The sequence below is a fragment of the Eubalaena glacialis genome, chromosome 19 (assembly GCF_028564815.1).
Source record: "Eubalaena glacialis isolate mEubGla1 chromosome 19, mEubGla1.1.hap2.+ XY, whole genome shotgun sequence".
NCBI classification, from domain to species: Eukaryota; Metazoa; Chordata; class Mammalia; order Artiodactyla; family Balaenidae; genus Eubalaena; species Eubalaena glacialis.
Genome location: NC_083734.1, coordinates 51477967 through 51500252, shown reverse-complemented (window position 1 = coordinate 51500252; position 22286 = coordinate 51477967). Strand labels below are relative to the sequence as shown.

The 22286-nt window shown below is 63.5% G+C and overlaps 4 protein-coding genes across 11 annotated transcripts in view; 3 read left to right on the top strand and 1 right to left on the bottom strand.

Moving 5' to 3' along the window:
• ASPSCR1 (ASPSCR1 tether for SLC2A4, UBX domain containing) overlaps positions 1-5653 on the top strand; it is a 29897-nt gene extending 24244 nt beyond the window's left edge. For 3 of the 7 annotated variants that reach the window (XM_061174887.1, XM_061174894.1, XM_061174890.1), the window contains 8 exons: positions 309-375; positions 811-873; positions 1432-1484; positions 2552-2676; positions 4870-4921; positions 5156-5225; positions 5301-5430; positions 5561-5653. In XM_061174887.1, coding sequence (XP_061030870.1) covers positions 309-375; positions 811-873; positions 1432-1484; positions 2552-2676; positions 4870-4921; positions 5156-5225; positions 5301-5430; positions 5561-5639 — 639 coding nt within the window. In that variant the 3' untranslated portion in view covers positions 5640-5653. Of the gene's footprint in view, positions 1-308; positions 376-810; positions 874-1431; positions 1485-2551; positions 2677-4869; positions 4922-5155; positions 5226-5300; positions 5477-5560 lie in introns of all 7 variants that reach the window. The other 4 variants (XM_061174888.1, XM_061174889.1, XM_061174891.1 and 1 more) reach the window with 4 other exon arrangements.
• Positions 5654-7236: 1583 nt separating this feature from the next.
• On the bottom strand, positions 7237-10854 carry CENPX (centromere protein X). The gene is made up of 5 exons (XM_061174895.1): positions 10797-10854; positions 8106-8157; positions 7836-7889; positions 7448-7536; positions 7237-7352 (listed from the first exon to the last, which is right to left on the bottom strand). The coding sequence occupies exons 1-5, from the start codon at positions 10824-10826 to the stop codon at positions 7338-7340; spliced, it is 240 nt and encodes a 79-aa protein (XP_061030878.1). The 5' UTR covers positions 10827-10854; the 3' UTR covers positions 7237-7337.
• Positions 10855-11111: 257 nt separating this feature from the next.
• On the top strand, positions 11112-19253 carry LRRC45 (leucine rich repeat containing 45). The gene is made up of 17 exons (XM_061175291.1): positions 11112-11735; positions 12216-12277; positions 12652-12722; positions 12998-13176; positions 13451-13579; positions 14420-14532; positions 14903-14961; positions 15254-15331; positions 15603-15738; positions 15841-15918; positions 16016-16127; positions 16213-16283; positions 16708-16800; positions 16910-17002; positions 17548-17721; positions 17804-17951; positions 18222-19253. The coding sequence occupies exons 1-17, from the start codon at positions 11516-11518 to the stop codon at positions 18416-18418; spliced, it is 2013 nt and encodes a 670-aa protein (XP_061031274.1). The 5' UTR covers positions 11112-11515; the 3' UTR covers positions 18419-19253.
• Positions 19254-19551: 298 nt separating this feature from the next.
• Positions 19552-21806, top strand: RAC3 (Rac family small GTPase 3). 2 transcript variants are annotated; one of them, XM_061176802.1, is made up of 6 exons: positions 19552-19645; positions 20223-20294; positions 20494-20611; positions 20803-20865; positions 21303-21462; positions 21569-21806. In XM_061176802.1, the coding sequence occupies exons 1-6, from the start codon at positions 19611-19613 to the stop codon at positions 21697-21699; spliced, it is 579 nt and encodes a 192-aa protein (XP_061032785.1). In that variant the 5' UTR covers positions 19552-19610; the 3' UTR covers positions 21700-21806. The 2 variants fall into 2 exon arrangements, with proteins under 2 accessions (XP_061032785.1, XP_061032786.1); XM_061176803.1 differs by having other exon boundaries at positions 21303-21466.
• The last annotated feature ends 480 nt before the right edge of the window (positions 21807-22286 follow it).

Below are 22286 nucleotides of genomic sequence, written 5' to 3'. Positions count from 1 at the left end.
CCTGCCTCCCACAAGCCACTGGCCGTGGTCTCATGTACTTCAGCCCAGGCCTACATGGCCGCGGTTCGTTAATGAGCCAGGCAGCCCCGTTCTAAGATGAAAAACATCAGTGTGTTTTCACAAGTGCACCTGGGTACTTGACTGGTCCTTGTGTCCAGCCCATGGGGCCAGGAGCGTCAGGGGGCAGCCAAGGTGAGGGGGTGCTGGCCCGGCGTGGCCGGGGGACCTAGCCATTGTGGGCCCAGGGGTGCGGACGCCTGGATTGGACTCCAGCTGTCCTGTTGACAAGCTGGCTTGTCCTGGCCTAGGTGGTCTTGAGGGTCCTGTTTCCTGACCGCTACATCCTGCAGGGCTTCTTCCGCCCCAGCGAGACTGGTGAGCAGCCCTGTCTGGGAGGGCGGGGGGCCCTATGAGCTCCTCCAGGCTCCTTCCCTCTGGGCCGTGGGGCAGGCAGCGGGTGCAGGGCTGGGGGCCAGCTCACATTGGAGGCTCGCAGACCAGCTGGGCAGTACCCGTGGGACTGGGTGGCCCCATGCACCCATCTGTTCTGGGCGTGGGTGGGACAGAGGGGCACCCAGAGAAAGGTAGACCCAGGGCTCCCCTACACCCAGTAGTGGGGTCTTTGGCCTGGGGCTGCAGCTCACCTGGAAGGAAGGCAGCAATGCCACCAGTTCTGAGTGGGGTTCTTGGTGACCTTGCAGAGCGGGTCTGCACACAGGTTGGACCTGGCTCATCCCATTGCAGAGGGGGCCCGGCCCTGGAGTGGGTCTGAGTGTGGGATCCCTGCTCACCCCACCCTTCCTCCTGCAGTGGGGGATTTGCGGGACTTCGTGAGGAGCCACCTGGGCAACCCCAAGCTGCCGTTCTACCTGTGTAAGTGCTTTTCTGGGACCTCCTGCTCAGCAGCCCTGGCACCTCCCAGTTGGGGCTTGAAGCAGCTTTTCCCACAGAAACAGCATCATGGGGCAGGCGGGTCCTGTGCTGGTGTCCGAGCATGAGTCCGGGACTGGGGAAGTTGGGGAGGGAGGTTGACCCTGCTCAGCATCCCTGTGCCCTTTGCTTCCCACCTGGCCAGGAGCTGTAGGGGCTGGGGGCACAGGGGCGAGCTGCTGGCCTCCTTTGGAGGGCGTCTGGGTAGTGAAGGGTCAGGCCGCAGGGCTGCACAGGGAACTGTGCAGGGCAGGTGTCCCCTTGCAGGTGAGTCTGCCCGAGGCCCTCTCCCCAGCTTCTTGCTGGGTTTTTGCAGCAGTAGAGTGATGGACAGGGGGATGTGAGCTGAGGGGTACTTCAGAAATCCCTCAGCTGAGGCCTATGGCCCAGGCCTCCTGCTCACTCTCAGGCCTGTCCTGGGGCGGGGGGTGCATGGGCAAGGGATGGGGGGGTGATGGGGGGGCGAGGCGTTTCCTGGTGCAGACAACCATCTTTCCGCAGTCATTGCTCCTCCAAAAACCATCCTGGACGACCACACGCTGACCCTCTTTCAGGTACTGCCTGCCTGCCTGCCTGCCTGGCTGGTGGGTGCTGCTAGGGCTGGCCCGGGAGGGGCACCTGCCCAGGAGGGAGCGTGAGGCCATAGTTGGGAGTATGATAAGGCCTTTTAGAGGGGTGGACTAGGAGGGAGCAGAGTGCCTCTGAAGTCAGTTTTGGGGCTTTCCAGCCTCCTCTGCCTCCTGCCCCGGTGGGGATGGGCCTGCCCGGCTGGCTGCCACCGTTCTGAGCCAGGACTGCCCCTGGGTCTGGGTGAGAAGGGACTGGCAGGTGGGGCTGCTTAGGGGAACCCGTTAAGGGCCAAGGGTCAGAGGCCTCGGCTGCAGGTGGCCAGCTGCCCAGACTGGAGGGGCTGCTGCCAGGCCTGCTGCCCTGCCCCTGCCTTTCCCCTGGACCCTGTGGCCTCCTCTGGGAATGCCATGGTGGGCCCTCCCTGCTAGCTGGAGGCCCCTAGAGCTCCCAGGGTGAGGAGCGTTGATCCGGTGCCCTGCTGGGCCGCAGTCCAGAGCAAGAAGGAATGTCCTGTCCCTTCACCCCAGGAGAGCAGCCTGAGGCCTCCCCAGCCCTCTAGCCTAATGGTTTCCTCTTAAAGTGTCTTCAGATATTTTAATTAGTAACAGAGGCTGGCCTTTGTTAAGTGGCCAGCAGGCCCTGCAGAGGTCTGAGTTGGGGCAAGGGGGTCTGCTTGCTGCTCAGGGCTGCCACCGTCATGGGGGGATGGGGCGAAACCAGCAGAGAGGCTGGAAGCCCACCAAGGAAAGGAGTCAAGGTTGGTGGGAGCAGGGTGCGTCCCCCGCCCCCACTCCCCCTTCTCAGCCCCCTTCTGCAGCCCCCCGGGAGCCCCAGAGGCACTGGGCCTCCTTCCTCTATCCCCACCCGCCCTCCCTCCCTCCCCACTCTCCCTCGCTGGCCAGCCTGTTGATAAACATTGAATTTGGAAGATGCTTTGGGATGGAGAGGGGCCAGCGTCCAGGCACCCCCCTCCAATTAGGAACCCTGGGGTGCTGCCTGTCCCGCCCACGTGGCCTGATTCCTGGTGACACTCTGCCCCCGCTACCAGCAGCCGTCTCCTTTCATCCGTCAGCTCGCCCTGGAGCCGTGGGGCCTCTGCTCGGAGTGGCGTCCCTGCCCGCCCGCGATCAGAGAGCTGGCAGGGCTCAGGGAAGGAAGCCTTCCTCCCTCCTGCGGGTGAGCAGGCGCGGGTGCGGAAGCTGCTGGCTTTCATGTCCCTGGCAGGGCCGCGTTCTGGCTGCTGGCTGCCCTGGAGGCTGCCCAGGGGCCGGTCCTGCGCCCCAGAAAGTGACAGCTCAGGGCGGGTGTGGGGGATGGCAGCCCAGTGCCCTTTTTGGCCACTGGATCAGGAGAGTGACTGTTGGGAGAGGCCAAGGGTGAGGCCAAGGATGGGAGGTTGCAGAGGACCCAGTCCGTGGACACAAAGGTCCCCAACACCCCACGTCATACCTGCTTCCTGGGACTGAGCCCCCTTAGTGCTGATGCTGCCCCAAGCCTCAGGGACCTCACTCGGCTCCCATCTCAGCCACCCCCCCACCACTGCCTCACCCAGAGCCCCTCCATCCCCCTTAGTGGGCCCTGAAGACCACCACAATCCATGTAGACCTCGTCAGCCTGAGCAGAGGGGTACACCCTCCCTCGTGGCGGTCATGGTGGTCTTCTGTGCTGTCCACTCACACCTTTTCCAATGGGATTCCCTGAGACACAAGCTGGCAGGTAGGGGGCTTCCAGCAGGTGCTGAGGAAAGGCAGGGAGGCCAGGTTCAAGAGGAGCTGTCTCAAGGGGCCCAAATGGGTCCTTCAAGGCTTCAAGCTCTGCAGCCCCCAGACGGCCCAGCTGGGTGGGTGGCCCCAGTGCCTGGCGGGTTGGCCGGGTCAGGGTCTGGCTTCACTGGGCTACCCTAGAAAGGTTGAGGCACTGTCCTACCTGTGTTTCTCCCCCCACCCCCCCAGCTTCCGGTGCCTCCAGGGCTCTGGGGCTGCCCTCGTGCACCCTGCTGCAGCCCATCTCTCCGCACCAGGCTATGATCCCAGGCATCACAGTGGGGTTTCAGAGCGTTCACGGCCCTTCTCTGTCCCTCGGCTTCAACTGCAATCTCAGCGTTCCTAGGCCTGGCCTTTGAAGCTTCCTCTTATTAATACTCCCCACCCAGACTCCAAGAGCTCAGAGCTGGGCAGAGAGGATGCGCTCAGCAGGCAGCAGTGGCCCTTCTGCCAGGGCTAAGGACACAGAGCCTTGGGCGGTGGCCTCCCTGCTGCCTTAGGCCAGCTTTGGGGCTTACAGCCATGGTCCTCCTCGGGTGCAGAGGCGGGTATGGAGGCAGGTTATGACACTGGAGGGCTTCGGGATCCTCTGCAACAATCCTGACTCTGCACCACAGTCCAGCCCCCTGCCTGGGAGGCCTCCGGGGGCGTTTCGGGGGCCATGTGATGTGTCCTTGTCCCACACCTGTGCAGGTAGAGCCAGTCCTGAGCAGAAATCTTGCACCACCACCTCCAGGACAGGCGGCCTCCAGGACAGGCCTCCAGGAGGGGTGTGGAGACCCCAGTGCAACACCCATCCTGCAGGACAGGCTTGACGCTGGCTGGCACTGGCTTTTCCTTATCAAGCGAGTCAGGGAACCCACCTGTGGGCTTTTGGGTCAAGGCAGTAGGCCTGGAGGCATCTCTCAGCCTGGGACTCCCAAAGCAACTTGGCTCCAAGAGACCCCCACTTCCCCATGTGCCGAGGCCCACTGAGGGTCCCTCCCATGGCGCTCCTGTCTCCTGTCCAGCTGCTCCCAGTGGATCTGGGCTCATATGTCAGTCCCTATGGAGTGCCCCCCACTCCCGCACTCTGGGCAGCACAGGTGAGGGAGGGGAGTGGGGGGCATGGTGGGCTGTGCCCCGTGCCCCCACCCGTGTAGTTCTGTGTGGTGCAGTTCTGTGTGCGTCTGCATCTCCTCTGACCTCTTGACCTCCTGCAGTCTCTGCTGAGGGCGGGGACTTCCAAGCTTAGTTCCCACCTTCAGAATGTCAACTGTTCATCCTGGGAACTGGGCAGGAAGGGGAGGTAGTTAAAAATGCCAGAGCACACACACCACGAGAACTTCCTGTTTAGCTGGTGCTTGGGGCTGGCCCTAGGATTCTATGGTCTGATGCCCTGGCCTGGCTTGCACTGGGGTTGGTGCCAGAGGAGGAATAGGTAAAGCTGGGCAGCGGACTGTGCAGTGGGAGGGGACTGGTAGGGCCGTAGCCCTCCTCAGCGGAGCCCTGGGCCTGATGGGTGCAGCACCCATGAGGCCAGCATGGAAGTGCAGTGCAGCCCTCTTCTCTGCCATCCTCCACGGTGCCCACTTGGTCCCTGAGCTCTCCTCTGCCCTCCCTGCAGGCAAACCTCTTCCCTGCTGCCCTTGTGCACTTTGGACCTGAGGAGCCAACAGGTGGGTGGGGCCCCCCTCTGCCCACTGCTGACCAGCCCTGGGCCCCGCATCCCAGCTCATCAGATGCCCCAGAGCAGGGGACTTCAGGTCTGGGAGGGAGACCTGTGGCCTCGATACCCCCATACCCTTCTCCTAGGGGCTTCAGGCTGGGCCACGCCCCCTCCCAGAGCAGAGAAGCAGTAGGCAGGGGCACCCCCTTCTCTGTGGCCTGAGGGTAGGCTGGGCCTCCTGCAGGCATCTACCTGGAGCCCACGCTGCTGGAACACACCGTTTCCCCGTCTGCAGCTGACGTGCTGGTGGCCAGGTGAGTTTCCACAGAGGGTGGGGAGAGCCCACTGCCGCAGTGCCCACCATCTGGCACCTTGGCCTTCGCTCTCAGGTCCATGTCCAGGGCTGCTGGAACCCCACCCCCGCCGCCAGCCCCTGACCCTGCGCCCGTTGAGTTGGAGCCAACTGCTGAGGAAGGGGCAGTGGGCCCCCCTGAGCCCAGCCCTGGGACAGCCCAGCCGGTGAGGAGGGGTCTGGGCAAGGTGCCCAAGTGGCTGAAGCTGCCAGGTACTGTGGGGGGTGGCCGGGCGGGGAGGGGCTGCTGGGCAGGAGCCCAGGGCCCAGAGGTCATCCCGTGTGTTTGCGCTGCAGCCAGCAAGAGGTGAGAGCCGCCAGCCCAGAGGTGCCACTCTGCCACCACAGGACCCCTGCCCACCCTGAGCGGGAATAAACACGTGAACCTCTCTTGAGACCCTCCTGTCGTCCTTTCCAGGGCAGGGGCCCTCGGTCCTCTGACCCGCTGCCCTCCTCCCGCTGCTGCCCCTGCACCGAGCTCCCAGCAACGGGCCTCCAACCTGGCTGGACGGTGATGTGGGCCTGGGAGGCTGCTTGCTGGGGCTTGTTCTCGTTAACGAGGGCACAGGTGTCTTCCCTGAACCGCCTGCCCCTTAGTTTTTACTTCACTGACGTTGTTAATGACTCTTTCTCTAGGGAGGACACGAGTTCGGGGAGAAGGACCTCCAGGAATCGCTTGCCTGGCTGCATCTCAGGCTGGGCCCCCAGCCCTTGGCAGGAGAGGGGCGGACGCAGCCCCCACCCTGCAGTGGGACCGGGCAGGGCTGGCCTGGGGTTTCCCGGTGCCCCGCCCGCCCCACCATCTGAGCGCACTTCAAAGTGGCTGTGGGGCACGGGCTCTGGCACTTGTCGCCAGCCTCTCCCCTCAGGTCTAATGACTTCCACATGCGCCCAGAGCTTTGAAGCCCTGAGACTCCCTGCAGGAGGGGGGAGAGGGAAGTGGGGGGCAGAGGCGGGGAACGGGTGCAAGAAGGGGCCAGCGGGGCTAAACTGGGGAGGGAGGGCTGGCCCCCCACCCATGCCATCCTTGGGCGTGGGGGCGGGGTTCCTGGGTGCCCGTGGCAGCAGGGGCAGACGTCCCTCCCCAGCGGACTAGGTCCTCCAGCACTGTGAGAGTCCTGACCCCATGGTCACTGGGCCCAGGGCCCTCTGGGTGTTTCTATCCTGGGCTAATGAGTCCCAGCAGCTTTCAGAACTGATGGGAGGTGGGTGCTGTGTTGGGGGGGAGGGTGGCTGGGCCCCAGAGGGCAGCCAGGCCTCCTGACTGGGCTTCTAGCGGTTCCCAAGCAGCTCTGAGCTGCCTGGCCCTGGCCCTGGGACCGGTGGTCCTTCCCACTGGCGTGACTCCCCCGGCCCCACCAGCACCCCTACTGGCCGGTGGCACACCACACTCACAGCAGCCCTGTGGCAGAGGCACCATCGCAGGCGAGCAGCCACACGTGCGAGGGCTCCGATTTCACAGCCTCTTGAGCCTGGCCCACAGCGGGGCACTCACACATGCTGTTTGTTATTCTGTCCTCTCCCAGCTTTGAAGCAACTTGACTTTGGGTGATTAATGGCAACAGGAGGCTGTGCCTGGGGAGGTGGCTCTGATTTACTGACATTGCTTTGTGAGAACAAATATATAGCTCAGGCAAGCATCTTTTGAGGGGAATATCAGATGGCTAGAAGGTGACACACAAGCTTTGATGTCGGTGGCAGAACCACACCGTTCTGCTTGTTTGTGGAGGACACACGGGCTACCTGCTCAGGCGGGCGGGTCTCCTGCACCTGCTTCCCAGTGACCAAGTGTTTGTCCCACACCGGTGGGTGCTCGGCTGTCCTGAGGGCGGGGGGCATGAGGGGAGGGCACCAACCCGGGTGCCAGGACCCTCATCCTGTCAGCGACCCCTCTATCTGCTGCATCCCGGCCATTAGCAGCAGGCAGAGGGGACGACGGGGAAGAGAGCGGTGGTTTGCTGGCACCTGGCCAGTCCTGGGAGCTGGAGGAGAACCTTGGGGATCAGCAGCTCCTGTCCTGTCTGAAGCCAGAGGCCGTGACTTGGACCGCTGGCCACAGTGAGGGTGGAAACCGCTAGAAGTCCAGAAGCTGTGGGGGAGAGGAGCGCTCAGAGCCTCGTGGGTGTAGCCCCCCCCCCCGCCCCCGTCTCCTGGGCCAGGCCCTGTTCCTGGAGGCCCACCTACCAGCTGAGGCAGCACCTTCTCCAGCTGCTCCACGTCCACTTGGGCCAGGTCCTCTGCCTGGGCCTGCCGGACGCTGCGGATGGCCGCTTCTGCCGTGATGCAGGAGGGAAGTGAGGCAGAGAAGGCTCGGGGGGCCTTGAACCCCAAACCCCGTGGGCCTCAGCCCCGGCTGCTGGCCCACCCTTGTGTCAGCCGACAGTTCAGAAGGCTGAGGTTGGGGCCTCTGAAACACGGAGCTTTTCGGGGACAGGGAGCTTAGGTGCTTGTGGAAAAACAGGAAAAATGTGTCTTGGTTACCCCACTGAAAAATAAAATGCAAAGGGATCGTGACTGGTCCGGACGGGCCTGGGTGGGATACTAGAGAACACTGCTGGGTCTCTCTGCTCACCCACAACGAAGATCTTGAGCAGCTCGGCCGTGAGCTGCAGTGCATCCCCGCTGACTGCAAGGTGAAGGGAGAAGGTTACAGACACACATCCTCTCCCTGCCGCCCCACTCTGCCCTCACTGCTTCTGACCTCACTCACACTCGCACCGGTGATCTCAGCCCTCCGTCTGGCCCAGTCCTCCCTGAGGCCCTGGCCCCTGCAGAGGTGCAGTGCAGGGTCCCAGGTGCCCAGCAGGCCCCGGCCACCACCCCCCGCCCCCCGTTCACACACCTTTGGTCTTGTCGTCTTTAAAATGCAAGTGCAGCAGCTTGCTCACCAGCTCCTGAGGGACGGAGGGGGCGTCAGTGAGCCACCGCCCCTGCCCCTCTGCTGCACACCCCTTAGGCATTTAGTTCTGGATGGGATGGGGTTGTAATTGCTGGCTGGAAATGCTGTCTGTGGGGCTCTCCCAGGGTGGGGGATTAGGCAGTGGGGCAGAGTGGGGCGGCAGGGAGAGGGTGTGTGTCTGTGCCTGTGAGTGCCTCCAGAGGGCCAGAAATTAGACGCAAGTGGCAGACTGGTGGGAGCAGCCCAGGTGCCTGCCTGCCGCTCTCTGGGGCTCCAGTCCTCATGGAACGCAGAGCAGTCCTGTGCTCCTGCCTCCAGGGACGAGGTGCTCTCCCCACACTGGGCCCCTTTACAGGCCTGTCCACACCACCAACACTGCCCGGCTTTGCCAGACCCTGCTCTGGGCACTGGGTCAGCTCCATCCCAGGTCCCTGCCTGGAGCCTACGACACGACACGTGGAAAGGGATCTTCCTGTAATGGGGAAGGGCACTGTGGGAACCGCAGAGCTGCGCAGGGGCCAGGCTCCTCGGTCAATGGGCAGTCAAGGTAGGGGACAGAGCCCAGACTATCTGCAGGACTTCCTGACCAATGAGGATGGGACAAGGGCGGGTCCAGGCCAAGACTCCTCAAGGGAGAGGCTTGAGCCCCAAAGTATGGCACCACTAAGCGGAGATAGATTCTGGGGATCAGCAACTCAGGAGCTCAGCTTGGAACATGTTGCATGAGGGACACGCATGAGGTGCCCAAGCAGAGCAGCCCGTGGGTGGCTGGAACTCAGAGACGGTCAAAGCTGGCGATGATCTGGGAGGTGGTAGCACGTGGGTGGACCAAGGGAGGTTGCTGAGGGCAGGGACCAGCCGGAAGAGGCTGCAAAGGAGGAGCCAGCAGAGCGCCAGGGGAGGCGGGAGGACAGCAGCAGTGGGTGCCCAGGAGCCCAGAAACTGGGTGTCGTGCAGGGAAGGTGAGCTGGGGACCCACCAGGCCTCCAGCCTTAGCCACGGAGATGGCACTGCCTTGCCCAGTGCAGCTCAGCAAAGCTGGAGAGCAGAGTGGAGGGAGCGGACCCTGCCGGAGCCCTGGCTCAAGAGGGTAGGAGCTCGCCACCAGTCACTTGGGGCAGCACCAAAGAAGCAGCCTCATCCTCCCAGCAGTGACCACGTGAGCTTGGCGCCACCTGCTGGCCCTTCTTGCTGTGTACCTGAAAGGTACCAGGAAAGGCACAGAAGGCTCTACTGCTCTGCCAGCTCCCAGACCCTGGGGAAGAGCTAAATCAGCCAGGCTGCTGCTGGGGGGCAGCTGCATGGGGTTGCCGTGATAACTAAAGTAGTCAGCACCAGCTGGGAGTGGAGGTTCCCTAAACTTGCAGAGGGTAGGATGGGACCTGGGATGTGGTCAGCCTTTGCCCCACTGTGTGGAGGCACCACGACCACGACCCCTCCCCCTCTCCTTCCCCGGGGACAGCCCTGCTCATGGGTAATGACCATAACCCCAGCTCTGGCCAGAGCCCTCTGAGGGCGAGGACTCCAGAGCTGCCCAGGACCGCATGAAGGAGGCCCAGCCCAGTGCTCCCCTCTGCAGCTATTACAGTGGAGGGTTCCTACAACCCCCTGCCTCGGTTGTTTTCCCTTTGACACCATTTACCCCTTGTAGGCCAGGGCAGAGTGACGATTCTGGGTGATAAAGAGAACACCCACTGGGGACTGGCTGGACAAGTACTCATGAGGGGCTGAGATTCTCCCTCCCGCCCACAAAGGCTTGATACCAAGGGCTCAATGTCACCTAACCTTAAGGCAGAGCAACAATGCGAGACTCAGACCACTTACAGCCTGCGGGGTGTGGGAGGCAGCAGACCTCACTACCCACCCACCCAGAGCCCCATTCGCCAGGTGCAGAGCAAAGGGGCTGACGCTGGAGGCGGATGGCCTGGGTTTGACCCTAGTTCTGCCTGTTTCCCACTGGCAAGTGGGGGTAGTACCAGTACCCATCTCCTATGGTGTTGAGCATTACACGGGCTAATCCATTTCAAGTGCATGTAACAGTGCCTGACTGCTGGGTGTGCTGCTAAGAAAAGCACTTGTAGAGCCACATACACACCAGGCAACGGAGCCAGCCTGGCTCAAGTGAGACGCAAAGCACAGGGCTGGCTTGATAGGGAACAGGCCAAAAGGAAGCTTTAGAATACGCAGGCGCCGAGACTACCCGCGAGCTGGGCCGCACTGTGCTCTACGCTAAACTCCTTAGGGTGAGTCCTGCGGATCCCGGAGCCGCGGGGCGGGAGCCCAGGCTCCTCTCTGAGCCTCCCTTCATTTGTGCTGGCACTTACCCCTGCCCGATTTCTGCAGACCCTCTCCCTCTTGCCGCAGACCAGGCTGCCTACCCAACCTTCCGCTACCCGGCCGCGGGATTCCATCCATGGAGGACGAAAGGTGTGCGGGACGAGGGTCATTGCCGGATTCTGGGAATGGGCTCACCCTATAAGCCGCCCGACGGCAGCGCGGGGGCTGGCTCAGGATCCGCACGTGGGTCACTCAGGGTACCGGGCCGCAGCGTCCCCGCCGGCCCCGCGCGCGCCCCCCGCCCCGACGGCCTCGCCCCGCGCCCCCAGCCCGCCCCGCCAGCAGGCCCTCTCTCACTTTCCGGAAGCCGGCGCCGATTTCCTCCATGACCGCCACCAAGGTGCGCGCCCTCCGGAGCCCCGCCCCCGCGCCCCCAGCCAATGAATCCTGAGCGCGCCCTCCGGAGACCCTCCCTCGCGACTCCAGCCAATCGACAAAGAGCGCGCCTTCTGGAACCCCGCCCCCGCGCCTCCAGCCAATGGACCCTCCGCGCGCGCCCGCTCCTTCGCCTTCACTGGCCCGCGGTGAGCACCTCTCCTCCGCAAAGCCTCCTGGGAGTCGTAGTTTCCGCCAGGTCTTCCCGGCGCTCCCTGCTCTTCCTGGATACTGAGGCGCGCGGCGGCCGCGACAAGCGAGCAGGGGTCAGCGGCGCGAGGACTGGGGCATCGGGCCCGGAGCCCAGGGGTACGGGCGACGTCCGGACGGACCGGCCCCGCCGCTGGAGGCCCCGCCCCCGAGGACGCCCACCTCCTCGGTCCCAGGCTTCAGCGGTCCGCTGAGAATCACCCGCCCCTGCCCTCCTGGGGCCTCCCGCCTGTTGGACCAACTCAGTTTGCGCCTCGTTCCTTGGCTGCTGAAGACTTAGAGTCTTTGTGTCCCCACTGAGCTGCCGGGGGCTCTCTGAAGGCCCCCAGAGGAGAGGCCCTGCTGTACTGCCCTTCCCTGGCTTCCCGGTCTGGCTCCTGGTGAGGCCTGTCTAGGCGCTTTCCGGGGAGCCCTTCCTGCACCCCAGGGACATGGAGGAGTTCCGGCGCACCTACAGCCGGCTGTGCAAGGAGAGTGGGGCCGAGCCCCAGGAGACTGTTCTGCAGCAAATGCACCAGCTGCCGCAGGGCCGGCTGGACCTGGCCACACAGAGCCTGACAGTGGACACCTGCAGGGCTCTGGGCAAGCTGCTACAGAAGGAGGCACTGCTGACGGAGCTCGTCCTGAGCGACTGCATGCTGAGTGAGGAAGGTGGGCACCAAGGACCGGCGGCCCAGGGCAGCCCTTGCAACTTCAGAGTTGGGGCCGGGCTCCCCTGGCTTCTTTTGCTCTGCTGCTCATTAGCTGCACATGCCGCAGTCCTTGGTGCTTGACATCTCTAGCAGAGAACTCTGTTCCACCTGATCTCTTCTTTGTGAGATTACTCCCTTTTACTGTCATAAAGCAAGCAGCAGCATCCTCTCTGGAAACCCGGGAGCAGAAGGCAATTTCTCTTTGTAATGGAAAAGCCTTAGTGTCCCCTGGCTTAGGAGAGTCCCGCTGTGCTTGTGAGCCGCCTGACTCCACACCTGGCAGATTTTTCAAACCTGACACAGGAGTGGGGTGACTCTTTTTTGTCATGAACCTTGGCTGGTGGGGGCCACTGGGACAGCCGTCCCTCCCCTATGTGTGGGGAGCTGACCCAAGATGGAGCCACCAGGGGTGGAGAGTGACTGCCCTGGTCTCTTACAGGAGCCGTGCTGCTGCTGCAGGGGCTGTGTGTCAACACCATCGTGCGGTTTCTGGATCTCAAGGTGGGTGGATCTGCACTCAGGGACGTGCCACCTGAGAGCAGGAGTAGAAAAGATGCAGGTGTCCTGGCGACCAGGGGTCTGCATGGTGACCGGAGACCGTGTCTGTAAGCGCTCTTGGCACACAGGCTCCGCACCATTTGCTCATGGTCTCACGCACACGTGTTGGTGTTCTGAGGGCAGGAACATGAGTTCCAGAATGTTCTGACAAGCAAACTGAAATAGCCTGCATTAGGAGGCCACTGCGGGCAGGGAAAGCAGAATCTGAAAGGAGCCACACCTTCCGTTCGCCATGGCCTCACCCACCGCCTGACCAGGGTATTCAGAGCCCAGCTCAGGATGCTGGGGAGTGACTGGCTGGCCTCTTCCTGTCCTAGGGCAATAACCTTCGAGCCGCAGGGGCCGAGGCACTGGCAAAACTCCTCCGACAGAACAAGTCCATTCAGAGGTAGGGTGGCGGTCCCAGCCCCCGCTCTCCCCCGAGCCCCCGCTCTCTCTCTGCGTGGTTCTGGGTTGGCTCCAGAGGACACGGTTCTGCAACATGAGAGTTCACTCCTTCATGTCGGTCTTCCGTGGTGGGGAGTAGGCGGGTATGAGTTACTCACGTGCCTCCAGCCTTTCTGCCAGAGACCCCCAAGCCTGTGCCCCTCCTCAAGCCCGCTGGACCCCATGGGAGCAGGATGCCCTTCGGGGCCACGCACCTCATGTCCACCCTTCCTGCAGCCTCACCCTGGAGTGGAACAGCCTGGGCACGTGGGAAGAAGCCTTCGCTGCCTTCTGCGGGGCCCTGGCGGCCAATGGCACCCTGCAGCAGCTGGACCTCCGCAACAACCAGATCAGCCACAAGGGTGCCGAGGAGCTGGCTCTGGCCCTGAAGAGCAACACCAGCCTCCAGCAGCTTGGTGAGGCCGCCAGCACTGGCCCTCCTCGTCCTCAGACCAAGCCAGGAGGTCTTGGTCTGGGGGGAGGGGGGAGGGGTTGCATCTCATCGCTTCCTCGGCCCTCCCACTGCTCCCTTTGTCCTCTCCCAGAAGGGTGGGGGTGGGAGAGGAGGGGCACGCTGAGCTGGGCTCCTGATCTGTGGCCGATCACGGGGAGTACCAGTGTTCCAGGCTGGGCCAGCCCTCCCACCCCCACCCCGTGCTTTCCATCTGGCAACACCAGCTTTCCTTCCAGACCTGCGCTGGAATCACATCGGCCTCCTGGGCGGCCGCGCCCTGGTAAACTGTCTCCCCAGTAACAGAACCCTGTGGAAACTGGAGCTGGCTGGGAACAGCATCCCCGGCGACATCCTCAGAGCCGTGGGTACGGGCACGTGGGGCGCTGGTGGCTTGCACTGTTTGGAGCAGGGTATAGAGCTGATTCCCTGTGACAGAGACTCAGCCACTGAGGGAGGGGTGGCTTGGGCCAGAACAAGTAAACACGGCATCACGATGGTAGCATGTTAAAAACAGAGAAAGTGAGAGCAGGCGCCAGGGAAGAAAAGGCGGCGGCAGGAGCCTGCAGAGCGCTGACTGCCTGTGCTGCTCCTCACCCTCCTCACACCACGGTCTCCGCGTGTCATGACCCTGACTCTTCAGCCCCAAGCCCACTGAGCACTCTGCCACTCCCCATGGCTCGTCGTCCCACCGGCAGCGCCAGCCACCCGAGGGCCCGAGCCTGGGTTGGAATCTAGTGTGGCGTCACCACCTGCTGGGTCTGCCCAACGCGTGTCCTCTCCCACTTCTTGGTTCTTGGACCTGCCTCTGAGTCACCCCAGTTGGCACCATGGCCGCTTCTGGCTGGCCTCTCTCCAAATGCTGCCTGGATCTTTCCAGAGCATGGGAGCTGAGCACACCATTCACCTCTTAAAAGTCACACACTGGCCTTTGGCCTTTGGGGCGGAGCCCAAATGCCCACCTTTTTTGGCAGTTGAGCAGCCTCCCCACCTCTCCCCGTGTGCCTGTTCCCCCTCCCAGGCTCTTGGCTTCACTGTTGTCCCTACCCCCACCCCCTCTGAGCCCCTCACCTGCTAGTGCACTGAGGGGTCTGATTTGTGGGGTGAGATACCACCTTGCGCAGTGTCTTCTGGGGATGGGGCTGGGCTGGCCGTTGGCCACTCCTGGGGCTCGGCCTCCCGGTAGACAACTTGGCTTTTTCCAACAGAGCAAGCCATGGATCACAACCAGGACCGGCAGACCGCCTTCCGGGAAAGCCAGGCCCGTGCCCACGTGCTCAGCAAGGAGGTGCGGCACCTCCGGGAAGAGAAGTCCAAACAGGTGAGGACAGTGCTGCCTCTGACTGCAGGGCCTCGCCCCATCCCCAGCCCCGCCCTGACTGTCTGGACAAAGGGCCCCCCTCAGCCCCCGTGCCATGGCCTTGTTCCTTCCTTCTGGGCCCTGGAGCCTCTCCAAGCAGCCAATACCCAGGCCTGGGAGGCAGCCTCTTGTTCTGATGCCCTCTGGCTGGGTGGGCGGGTAGGTGGGCTTCCCCTCTGGGCCTCCCTGCGTGGGAGCCACTCTCCCTTTGGATGAGGCCGAGCCCTTTCGTGTCCTGCCGCCTCAGTGGATGTCTGCCCTCCTTTCCGCTGACTGTGGGGAGTGGGCAGGCTCTGGGCCCTGACAGGGCTCTGGCTGCCTCTGTCCCCAGTTTCTGGACTTGATGGAGACGATCGACAGACAGAGAGAAGAGATGGTCAGAAGCAGCAAGTGAGTGTGGCCCCAGGGCCAGGGGGCAGGGCGGTGGTGCGGTGGGGGTACCCGGGGTTCGGGTCCTCGCTCTGGCCTTGGAGTGACCTAATGTGAGCCTCATCGCCTGCCCATAGACAAGGTTGTGGGGTGTGTTTACTGAGGGAGTTGGCTGGAGAGTTAGAGGCTGCACCAGAGACTTCCTCAGCCCACACCTGGAGGTGGCGTGAGCCTGAGGAGCAGCAGCTGCTGCAGGGAGGGGCCCAGAGGGCTCCAGGGTTTGGGTTTCTTGAACCCTCCTCTCTGCCCACAGGGCATCGGCTGCACGCATGGGGCAGCTTCAGGAAGCCCTGAACGAGAGGCACTCCATCATCAATGCTCTCAAGGCCAAGTAAGGAGGAGCAGAGGGTGGGACGGGGTTGTGAGGAGGCTTCAAAACACTTTAGAGACCTGCCCACAGGGCAGAGGAGGACGGTCCAGACAAGGACTCGAGTCCCCAGGGTACAAAGGAGGTGGAGGGACCACTGGGGTGGTAACCTGGGAACGCTTCTTGGAGGAGGTGGGCGCTAGCCGGGGTAATAGTCTGGCAAAAGTGAGCACAGCAAGGCCTTAGCAGAGGCTAGACGTGGGATGGGGTGGGGCTGGCCCTTCCCTCCTTGCAGGCTGCAGATGGCTGAGGCCGCCCTGGCTCTGTCAGAGCAGAAGGCCCAGGACTTGGGGGAGCTCCTGGCCACCGCAGAGCAGGAACAGCGGAGCCTGGCGCAGAGGCAGGCAAAGGAGCACAGGCTGGAGCAGCAGGTGGGCAGGGAGGGCTGGATGGGCAGGTGGTGGGGCGTGGGGTGGGCAGGCGGTGCGTGGTGGCAGGTGTCCAGTGGCGCCCTTTCCCCATCTGACCCCCAGGAAGCTGCAGAGCGGGAGTCTAAGCTCCTCAGAGACTTGTCTGCTGCCAATGAAAAGAACTTGCTTTTGCAAAACCAGGTATGGGGGCAGGGTGTGGGGGCAGGTCCCTGGAAGGCCTGGGGCAGGGCTTCAGGGAAGGGGCCAAAGTTTCCCTCCCTCGGTGCTGGTTTTCCAGGTGGACGAGTTGGAGCGGAAGGTGAAATCTCAGCAGGATCAGCTATTCCTGACCAGGCAGGAGCTGACCAACACGGCAGCTGAGCTGAAGATGCGGGCTGTCCAGGCTGAAGGTGGGCACAACGGGCCTGCCACTGGGTGCTGAGAACCAAGGGCCCCCAGAGGAGTCCTACCCACGCTCTTCCCCTGTGCTTCCAGAACGCCTGGAACTGGAGAAGAAGAGGTCCCGGAAGAGCTTGGAGGACGCGGAACACCTGCGCTTCAAGGAGGTGCCTCATTAGTTGTGTCTTCTGGCCTTTGCTCTCCCCGCTTCATCGGGGCCTGCAGACACCTCGTTGTGGCATGGTGTCCCCAAGGCGCACTCCTGGCCGGGCTTCCCTTGACAACCTTGGGGTGCTGGTGGCATTTCTCCGACAGCCCTGGCAGATGTCAGACCCAGAACCTCCCCACCAGTTTCTAGAAGGGACCCTGACTGCTGGGGCCACAGCACAGACTGCCATGTGCTCTGTGCCACCTGGGGTGCAGCACTGGGACGTGCCCTCCATCCTCACCTCCTGTAAGGCCACTTGGGGCAGCCCTCACTCGGAAGTAACAGGGTCCCCAAGATTCACTTGCCCCCCAGGGTGGGGATCCCATGAGGGGAAGGTTGGGGAGCCAGCGTGCCAGCCCTGTCCCCACCCCACACCTGGGCAGGTGGAGCACATGACTCGCCACCTGGAGGACAGCGAGAGGGCCATGCAGGAGAGGGTGCAGAGGCTGGAGGCTGCGCGGCTGTCCCTGGAGGAGGTGAGCTGGGCGCCAGACTCTGCCCTCCCCTAGGGAGGCTGGCTGTGGCCAGAAGGGGTCCCTGGGCAGGGGCAGAGGACAGGCCCAGTGGTCACTGTCTGTGGTTTAGGAGCTGAGCCGGGCGAAGGCTGCGGCACTCAGTGAGCGCAGCCAAGCTGAGGAGGAGCTCATCAAGGCCAAGAACCAAGTCCGTCTGGAGGAGGTGAGCCCAGGGCCACGGTCCGCTGCTTGCAGCGCCCACTGGGGAGAGAGGTCTGAGAGGTTGGCATGAGCTGCCTGGGTTGCACAGCCCTTTGGGCTTAAGTGGGCCAGACCAAGGCTGTCTTCTGGCTCTGTAGGGAGGGACAAGGGAACAGGAGGTCCAGGGGTGCAGAAAACTTAGACGAGGACACTCATCCCATCAGCACCACATCCAGCCCCCCCTGCTCACGCAAAGAGCCAATGTTCTCCAGCCCCAAGGTGGGGAAGGGGTTTGGCCCAAATGTGCAGCCTGTGACTACATGGTGGAAGTAGGGGACCAGAGGCCAGAGGGCAGGATGGTGTCAGCCTGGGACATGGGGGAGGCTCCTCATTCAAGTTGAGCCCATTCAGAGCAACATATGCAATAACTGTAGTGACAAGGCCGTTTCCACATTGCAAATATACGCTCCTCTCTGTCTGAAGGTGGGGCTGGGGGGTTCACTCCTCCCGTGAGCTCAGGGCCACAGGCCAGAAAGCAGCTCACCAGCCCCTCTCCTGGGCCCGCAGCAACAGCGCCTGGCTCACCTGGAGGAGAAGCTGCGGCTGCTGGCGCAGGCTCGGGACGAGGCTCAAAGCGCCTGCCTGCAGCAGAAGCAGGCAGTAGCTGATGCCCAGGCGCGGGCCAGCCAGCTTGACCGGCAGGTGGAGGGCCTGAGGCGGCGCCTGGAGGAGCTGCAGCAGGTAGCCGGGACGTCGAGGGCTCCCAGGGGTGCCCGTGGTGCCCCCAGCTGCCACCTCACCCCCCCACCCCCTTGCTTGGCAGGAGCTGAGCAACAAGGACCAAGAAAAGGCGGCTGAGGTGACAAGGGTGCGGCTGGAGCTGCAGGAGCAGAACGGCCGCCTGCAAGCAGAGCTGACAGCCCAGGAAGCGCTGAAGGAGAAGGCAGCGGCCCTGGAACGCCAGCTGAAAGGCGAGCTGAGCCCCACCCCCGCCCCCCTGTGGCTTCTCTGCAGGGCCTTTCTTACTGGGTCATCCCACAGGAGAAGGAGGAGGCTGGCCTGGAGAGCTGAGCTTGGCCTAGGTCTCAGCTCCAGGAGGTGCTGGTAGGGGAGGCTGGGTATGTGTGTGCCCAGGGGACCCCGAGCAAACCCCACCCTGCCGGCCCCCTGCGGACCTCTGGATTGGCAGGAGCCCAGGCAGTCCCCAGAGCCCCTTCCTCACTGAGCTTCCTCCCTTGCAGTGATGGCAAGTGACCACCGGGAGGCACTGCTGGACAGGGAGAGCGAGAATGCCTCTCTCCGTGAAAAGCTTCGCCTTAAGCAGGCCGAGATTGCCCGGATCCGGGATGAGGAGGCCCAAAGGGCCAGCTTCCTGCAAAATGCTGTTCTGGCTTATGTGCAGGGGTCCCCCCTGAGGACCTTGGGCCCCCAAAAGTGAGGGGAGGCAGGGAAAGTCTGAAAGTGGCAGGAAGGTGGCATCTGTTGGACATCTTTGTCTCATGCCTGCTCCTCCCTTCCTTACAAAGGACAGGCCATCGGTAGGTCCGGGCTCTTTAGGCAGGGTCTACAGCCGGTGACTTGGAAAATCAGTGCTGGAATGGATGTGAGAGCAGGACGGCTGCAGCTTACGACCAGAGTGCCCGCCTGCGGGGGGTCCAGAACCTGGCTGGCCAAGAGGGCTGGAGAGGGCCCCAGCCCCATCCCCACTCCTTCATCCCAATCACAGGGAATGATGCATCTGAAAACACAGACCCATGTTGGAAGGAGATCTGGGGGAGCAGGCCTGAGCTCTCCTGGCCCCACCCACCACAGTTCAGTCACCTTTCACAACCATGAGCTCCGCAGGCCCCAGCGCTCACTCCAGAGTGTTCTGAAATACAGACTTTTGCAATTTGTGATACATTTTGGCCCCAGTGCCTTTCTCCAGTATCAGTCTTTTCTCCAAGCTTGGGCCCTTCAGGAAAGGCCCTCCAGGTGTTGCTGGGTCACCCCTTCTAACTGCTACCAGGTAGGGCCCTTCAGGAAAGGCCCTCCAGGTGTGGCTGGGTCACCCCTTCTAACTGCTACCAGGTAGGGCCCTTCAGGAAAGGCCCTCCAGGTGTGGCTGGGTCACCCCTTCTAACTGCTACCAGGGGCCTGCCTGCCTCGGGAATCTCTAGTGACTGCAAACACCTGAGTTTTCACCAACTATCTCGTGGTTAGAGGGTGGGTGGGCCTCAGCCCCTCCCTCGGTGGGCCCTGGGAATCCTCTCCCTAGAAGAAACCTGTGTGCACCGACCACAACCTGTTCAGGTGGGTGGGAGCAGCCTGTCTGCGCTGCCCTCGCCCCTTGGCGTGGGTCACAGGGGCTCTGGGGAGGGTCTGCCCAAGCTCGACACGGGTTGCGGGTTGCCCTGTGACCCCGCCCCCCACCAGATTTCTCTGGAAGGCGCGTCGGCCCGGGTTCGGGGTGGGTCCGCGCCCCCCGCCCTCCATGCCGGCCGCGTTCGGCTGTCTCCGCGCCCGGCGCTCGGCGGCGCTCGGCTGTCTCCGGCCGCTCGGCTCGGCGCTCGGCTCGGGTCCGCGGCCGCTGCGGCGCCGGGCATTTCTCCGCAGCTCGGCTCGCGGCCGCGCCCGCCCGGCCCGCGCCCATGCAGGCCATCAAGTGCGTGGTGGTCGGCGACGGGTGAGTGCGCAAGGCGGATGCCGCTCGGCCTGGCGCGCCAGGCGCGCCGGGAGGGGTTGGCCCCGGGGACCCTGCTGGGCAGGGCGCGGGGCTCCGGGGCGCGGCCGGGACGGAGGGGGCGGTGCTCGGTCCGGGGATCCCGGCTTGGGGTCCAGGCGGGGCGGCCCCGACCTGCCCGTGGGCGTCGGGGAACCCGGCAGGGGCGGAAGGACGCGGTGGGGCGGGGTCCCGGCTGGTCGCGGGGCGCAGGCCTCCAGCCCAGGCCCACCTGATGCTGCCGGCAGCCAGCGGCCCCCGCCTGGCCTCCCGGTGGGTGGGGCCAGGCCTCTCACCTGGGCGGAACCCTCAGCCGGTGCCACCTTCCCGGCACCTGCCTGGGGCTCTGAGGAAGCTCACCCCAGCCGTCACCCACCACTCTGCCCCCGCGGAGGCCCTCCTGCCCTGGTCCTCTATCGCTGCGGATCTGCTGGGCAGGCACCCCTGTTCCCACACTGGGTACCGTGGGAGGGGGCTGCCCTTGCTGGGCAGAGGGCTGAGGTGGGCCTGGGAGCAGCGTGGGCTTGCACTCTCTCCGCAGCGCCGTGGGGAAGACCTGCTTGCTGATCAGTTACACGACCAACGCCTTCCCTGGAGAGTACATCCCCACCGTGTGAGCAGGCGGGCGGGTCCAGAGCTGGCAAGGGGAGGGTATGGGCGCCTGTGCGCGGGGCTCCCCTGGGCTTCGAGGTCGGGCCCAAGTGGCCCTGGTCTGGGCTCCGGGGTGGGGCGAGGTGCTGACAGAGCTCCAGGTCTGTGCAGGCCTGAGAACCCAGACATGGGGGGGATCTCTCTCACTCCGTTTTCTGCAGTTTTGACAACTATTCTGCAAATGTGATGGTGGACGGGAAGCCTGTCAACCTGGGGCTGTGGGACACCGCTGGGCAGGAGGACTACGACCGGCTTCGGCCACTCTCCTACCCCCAAACTGTAGGGGACCACAGGGCTGCCTGCAGGGGCTGGGTGGCTCGGGTGGAGGCCCAGAGGGCCTGGTGTGCGCGCGTGCGTGCGTGCGTGTGTGTGTGTGTGTGTGTGTGTTGGGGGAGGGAGCAGAGGCCATTCGGAGCCTCTTTGACCATTCCTACATGGTACCTTCCCTTCTTCCCTCCCTTTCTCCCAAGGACGTCTTTCTGATCTGCTTCTCCCTGGTGAGCCCAGCCTCCTTTGAGAATGTTCGAGCCAAGGTAGGACAGGGCCAGAAGCAGAGTTGTCTTCCTGGGAGGGGAGGAAGCTGCCCAGAGGACTTGCCCTTAGAGGGCAGGGGGTCTCTTGCTTGAGGGCCTTACAGAGACAAATTGTCCTTTGGAGATTGCCGGGTGTGAGGTCTTAAGGTGGCCCAGGGGGTGATGAGGGGCCAGGGGTGGGGCAGGGGTGGTGAGTGAGGCTCTCAGAGAAGGAAGGGCCCTGACTGAGAGGACTTGACGGGCCTGGAAGCGTCTTGGCTAGGTATTTTTGTTCTTGGTCATTTCCCTACCAGACCCAGTGGTCACCCCATGAAACAAGAAGGGCTAAGTGTGGGTCTAGACACAAGGAAGGGGCCCTTGGGAGTCATGGCCTGCTCTGGGCCAGGCTGAGGGTAAAGCTCCCAAGGGGTAGGGATCAGAGCCTCCCATCCCCACAGTGGTACCCAGAGGTTCGGCACCACTGCCCCCACACGCCCATCCTCCTGGTGGGCACCAAGCTGGACCTTCGTGACGATAAGGACACCATTGAGCGGCTACGAGATAAGAAGCTAGCGCCCATCACTTACCCCCAGGGCCTGGCCATGGCCCGGGAGATCGGTGAGTGGGCACGGACAGGCCTGCCGGTGCAGGGAGGAGAGGTTCGCTCTGGGGGGCACAGTGCTGCCCCCCCACCCTCACTGTTCCCTTTCTTTGCTGCCCCCAGGCTCTGTCAAGTACCTGGAGTGCTCAGCCCTGACCCAGCGGGGCCTGAAGACTGTGTTTGATGAGGCCATCCGGGCTGTGCTCTGCCCGCCTCCTGTGAAGAAGCCGGGGAAGAAGTGCACGGTCTTCTAGAGCCCTCACTTCTGGAGGAGCAGCCCCCAGCCCCCCGCGCCTGTATCTGTTGTGTTGAGATGTCTGGTGTCCCTGAGTCTGCTGTGGGGAAGTCGTGTGGGTGGGGAGGGGGAAGAATCACGGGGACGAGGCTGCTGCTCCCAGGGTGGTGCTGGGGCCATGGGGTCCTGTCCACTCTGCCTCCTCTACCTGGGGGTACAGCTCCAGCCTTCCCTGGCCCCCAGGGAGTCCGGAAGGGAGCAGGGTCTCCCTCAGGCTGCAGGGGCAGGTCCAGGGCAGCCCCAGGATGGGCTTCCCTGATGGGGTAGTTTGCGGGGTGGGTTCTGTCCTTGTGCCCCAGGATGGGGCAGCCCCTTTTTATTTTATACAATAAACGTTCTTCATCATCTCCTGCTGTCTTGCTACCTGCCCTGCTCCTGTCTCCCCCTGCCTGCTCCTGCACCCTGAGGGTGCCAGGCCCCTAACCCCCACCATCCACGGGTAGAGCGGGTGAGCTTCACACACACACACACACACACACACACACACACACATACACACACACACACACACACAGGCCAGAGAGGAGGAAAAGCTTGCTGAGCCCT